Source organism: Ovis canadensis, chromosome 21, assembly GCF_042477335.2.
Source record: "Ovis canadensis isolate MfBH-ARS-UI-01 breed Bighorn chromosome 21, ARS-UI_OviCan_v2, whole genome shotgun sequence".
Lineage (NCBI taxonomy): Eukaryota > Metazoa > Chordata > Mammalia > Artiodactyla > Bovidae > Ovis > Ovis canadensis.
In genome coordinates, this window is record NC_091265.1 from 43,683,865 (window position 1) to 43,688,652 (window position 4,788).

A 4,788-nucleotide genomic window follows, 5' to 3' on the forward strand; every position below is an offset into this window, starting at 1 on the left:
TGGAAAATATTGAGTTGGCAAATAGTTTGTTTGGGTTTTCCACAACATCTTACAGAATACCCTGACAAACTTTTTAGCCAATCTAATATCTCATGTATATTATTCCATTATATTTTTAATTTTGAAAAGTGATATTGTAACTCCATATAATTCTCAAATGTGGAACCTGATTTGTCATTCAGTAATTGGAAGGGCTCTATCATCCCACACTATCTGGATTTGAGATAAGGTGACCTCATGCTTTCATTTCATGGGGAGTATTTTGGGATTGCAGAGATGATAAGGGACTTTTTCTTCCTGGAGCAAAATTCAACTCTGGCCTCATAAATAAAACACACTTGTAGTTACCTCCAGGGTACTTGGACAACATGAGAGCGGAAAGGCTCTATAGGGACCCCTATTTTCTCCAACTTCATATTCTTCAAACCATGCCATAATTGTAGGAATCCTAGAAAACATTAGAAATGAAGAGACAAACAATTAGAAAGAAAATGCACGGTGATGACCCTGAGAGATGTTATGGGGAGGGAGGTTGGAGGGGGGTTCATGTTTGGGAACACATGTACACCTGTGGTGGATTCATGTCAATGTTTGGCAAAACCAATACAGTATTGTAAAGTAAAATTAAGGAAAAATAAAAATTTTTTTAAAAAAAAGAAGAAGAAAATGAGTTCAAGATCTCTCACTCAGGAACAAAAACTGACACCTACCCACACCAGAAAGTCTCATATATGGTTATTTCTAAGTATCTTCAGGGGCTGCTGCACCAATGCTCAGCATCCTTAAATAAAATGACTTGGTACAATGAAGTCTGTCAGCCCTCTATGTCCTGTATCCACAGCTGTTGGAATCCTGGGATGTGTAACTGGTTGATACTGAGGGCTGACTATATGTATGTTTTCATAAGCTCTTATTTCTTTTTTCTGCAGAGCTGCCAACCAGAGGAGAATGGCTGCACAAAACCGCTCCACAGTGACAGAGTTCATTCTTGGAGGTTTAATAAATCAGCCAGAGCTCCAACTACCCTTCTTCTTCCTCTTCCTTGGGATCTACTCAGTCACCATGATAGGGAACCTGGGTGTGATAACACTGATTTGTCTGAATGCTCAGCTTCATACACCCATGTACTATTTTCTCAGCAGTCTGTCACTATTAGATCTCTGTTACTCCTCTGTCATCACCCCTAAGATGTTGGTGAACTTTGTGTCAGAGAAGAACACCATCTCCTATGCAGGGTGCATGGCCCAGTTCTACTTCTTCATTGTGTTTGTCATTGCTGAGTGTTACATGCTGACAGTGATGGCCTATGACCGCTATGTTGCCATTTGTAGACCTCTGCTTTACAACATCATCATGTCTCATGGAGTCTGCACCCTCCTGGTGGCTGCAGTCTATACCATGGGGCTCATTGGCTCAACCATAGAAATTGGCCTTATGTTAAAACTATCCTACTGTGAGCACCTCATCAGTTACTACTTCTGTGATGTTGTCCCACTCATGAAGCTCTCCTGCTCCAGCACCTATCATATTGAAATAACAACTTTCTTTTTGGCTGGATTTAACATCATAGTCACCAGCTTAACAATCTTTGTTTCCTATGCTTTTATTCTCTCCAGCATCCTCCGTATCCACTCCACAGAGGGAAGGTCCAAAGCCTTCAGTACATGCAGCTCCCATCTTGCAGCTGTCGGATTGTTTTATGGATCTACCACATTCTTGTACTTAAAATCCCCCACAGGCAGTTCCCTGGCCCAGGAGAATGTGGTTTCCCTGTTCTATACCACAGGGATACCCATGCTGAACCCCTTAATTTACAGCTTGAGAAATAAGGAAGTGAAGGCTGCCACGCAGAAAACACTAAGGAGAAAACTCTTTGGGTGCAAATGTCATTATTCTTTTTCAGATTGAAAATTGGTAGAGAAATATAGAGGAGAAGCCCTGTAAAAATTTACATACATATAATGGAAGAACAACCACTTATCAATATGATTTATTGAATGTATTTGCTAATTTTTTCCAATTCCCTTTCTCCCTCTCACATCTCTCCTGTCTTACTCTGCTTGAATTTTTCTGGTTTCAAGTGGTGTTTGTTTTGTTTGAGATCAATTATTTGGTTGGTTGGTTTATTTATGCTTTGCCTTCTGGTAAACATGGAGAAGGGGACGACAGAGGATGAGATGGCTGGATGGCATCACCGACTCGATGGACGTGAATCTGAGTGAACTCCAGGAGTTGGTGATGGACAAGGAGGCCTGGCGTGCTGCGATTCATGGGGTCGCAAAGAGTCGGACACGACTGAGCAACTGAACTGAACTGAACTGAACTGAACTGAAAACATGCATCTTGATTACAGCATAAGTTTAGAACATCTAGCAATGAGTTCCATACTGTTCATGGGGTTCTTATGGCAAGAATACTGGAGTGGTTTGCCATTCCCTTCTCCAGTGGACCACATTTTGTCAGAGAGCTATCCATTGATTTTTCCCTTACTAACCCTTTAGAGTACACAGACAAATAGAGATCAATTCAGAAGTCATAAGAAATAGCAAATAGTCTCTTTCTCACCCAGATTTATCCCACTTTTCTCTTTTATTATACTTTTACTGTGTCCTTATACCTGCCACAATTATTATTTTCCTACAATGTCCTTCAGCTGAAAATTTATTTCCCCTCCTTTTCCTCTGTAGAGGCAAAACTTTAATGGGCAGTTTTTTAAGCTTAATATGACAGTTAATACACAGGGAAAGTAACCAAGTACTCTTGACCCATGTGTCTGATCTCCATTTCTGCCATGATTATTTAAATGGTCCCTTCACTCAGTTATTACTATCACCATCAGGATGATCACTGAATTATCACCATCACATCTCACATTCATGGATGCTAGGCCAACATCTAAGTGTTTGATGGAATTAGTTCATTTCTCAGATGAGGAAACTTTGAGTTAAGTAAACTCAGATAACATAGCTGCTAAACAATTAACACTGAGATTCACACTGATAGATCATCATCCGCCCTCTCTTGGCCGACAGTATCTCTGTGTATCCTGCTATTCTTAGCATAATTATAAACTTCCAATGTCTAACTTTTCTTTCCATTATCTTCCCACAGCATCCAGACATCCAAGGAATATTATACATCCTTGTTGTCTTTTCTCCACACTAAATAACATTCTGCAATCTCTGCCTATATGATTCAGTAAACCAGTTGACCTGGTCAAAATGTCTTTCACCATTTGACTGAAAACAATGAGTTAGAGAATTAGTTGCCTTGCACTGCAAATATTTGAGGGCATTCTTTTCATTATCATTTATAGTTTTTTAATAATACTAAGCTAATTATCAGTCCTCTGTCTTTTTAATTATTTTAGACACAGTATTTCATAATGATGCAGAAAAATGAACAATTCTAAATTTCTTAAGCAGAAAGAATTTAATACAGGTAACTAAATTTTCAGATATTTTTCTTCCTATTTTTAACAAGTTTTTTTTTTAGAAAAGTCTTAAGCTCACAGCAAAAGTAAGCAGATGGCATGTATTTCCCATATATTCTCTGCCCACCACTCATGCACACTCTCCTGCATTGACAGCAGCCCCCATGCAAGCAGTACAATCATCACAATTGATGAATCTACACTAACACTTCATCATCACCCAATGCCCATAATACATGTATAGTCAGTATGTCATTTTATAGGTTTGGACAAATGTATAATAACATATATTGATTATTTCCATGACCATTATAGTATCATACAGAGTAGTTTCACTATCCTAACACTCCTCTCTGCTCTACCTACCCAATCTTTTCTCCCCCAGAACTCTGGCCATCACTGACCTCCTTACTGATCCATAGTTTAGCACTTTCAAAACTGTTACAGAGTTGGTTTCTTTCACTTAGTAATATGGATTTAAGTTTTCTCTATGTCTTTTCATGTCTTAATAGTTCTTTCTTTAGCACTACAGTGGAAGTGAGAAATAGATTTAAGGGACTAGATCTGATAGATACAGTGCCTGGTGAACTATGGACTGAGGTTTGTGACATTGTACAGGAGACAGGGATGAAGACCATCCCCATGGAAAAGAAATGCAAAAAAGCAAAATGGCTGTCTGGGGAGGCCTTACAAATAGCTGTGAAAAGAAAAGAGGAGAAAAGCAAAGGAGAAAAGGAAAGATATAAGCATCTGAATGCAAAGTTCCAAAGAATAGCAAGAAGAGATAAGAAAGCCTTCTTCAGCGATCAATGCAAAGAAATAGAGGAAAACAACAGAATGGGAAAGACTAGAGATCTCTTCAAGAAAATTAGAGATACCAAGGGAATATTTCACACAAAGATGGGCTTGATAAAGGACAGAAATGGTCTGGACCTAACAGAAGCAGAAGATATTAAGAAGAGGTGGCAAGAATACATGGAAGAACTGTACAAAAAAGAGCTTCACGACCCAGATAATCATGATGATGTGATCACTAATCTAGAGCCAGACATCCTGGAATGTGAAGTCAAGTGGGCCTTAGAAAGCATCACTACGAACAAAGCTAGTGGAGGTGATGGAATTCCAGTGGAGCTGTTTCAAATCTTGAAAGATGATGCTGTGAAAGTGCTGCACTCAATATGCCAGCAAGTTTGGAAAACTCAGCAGTGGCCACAGGACTGGAAAAGATCAGTTTTCATTCCAATCCCAAAGAAAGGTAATGCCAAAGAATGTTCAAACTACCACACAATTGCACGCATCTCACATGCTAGTAAAGCATGTAAAGCTAGTAAAGCTAGTAAAGCTCAAAATTCTCC

At 39.1% G+C, this 4,788-nt stretch overlaps 1 protein-coding gene across 1 annotated transcript; it reads left to right on the top strand.

Moving 5' to 3' along the window:
- Positions 1–945: 945 nt before the first annotated feature.
- Positions 946–1,908, top strand: LOC138427286 (olfactory receptor 8A1-like). Its single transcript, XM_069566631.1, has one exon. The coding sequence runs from the start codon at positions 949–951 to the stop codon at positions 1,906–1,908; it is 960 nt and encodes a 319-aa protein (XP_069422732.1). The 5' UTR covers positions 946–948.
- Positions 1,909–4,788: the final 2,880 nt, after the last annotated feature.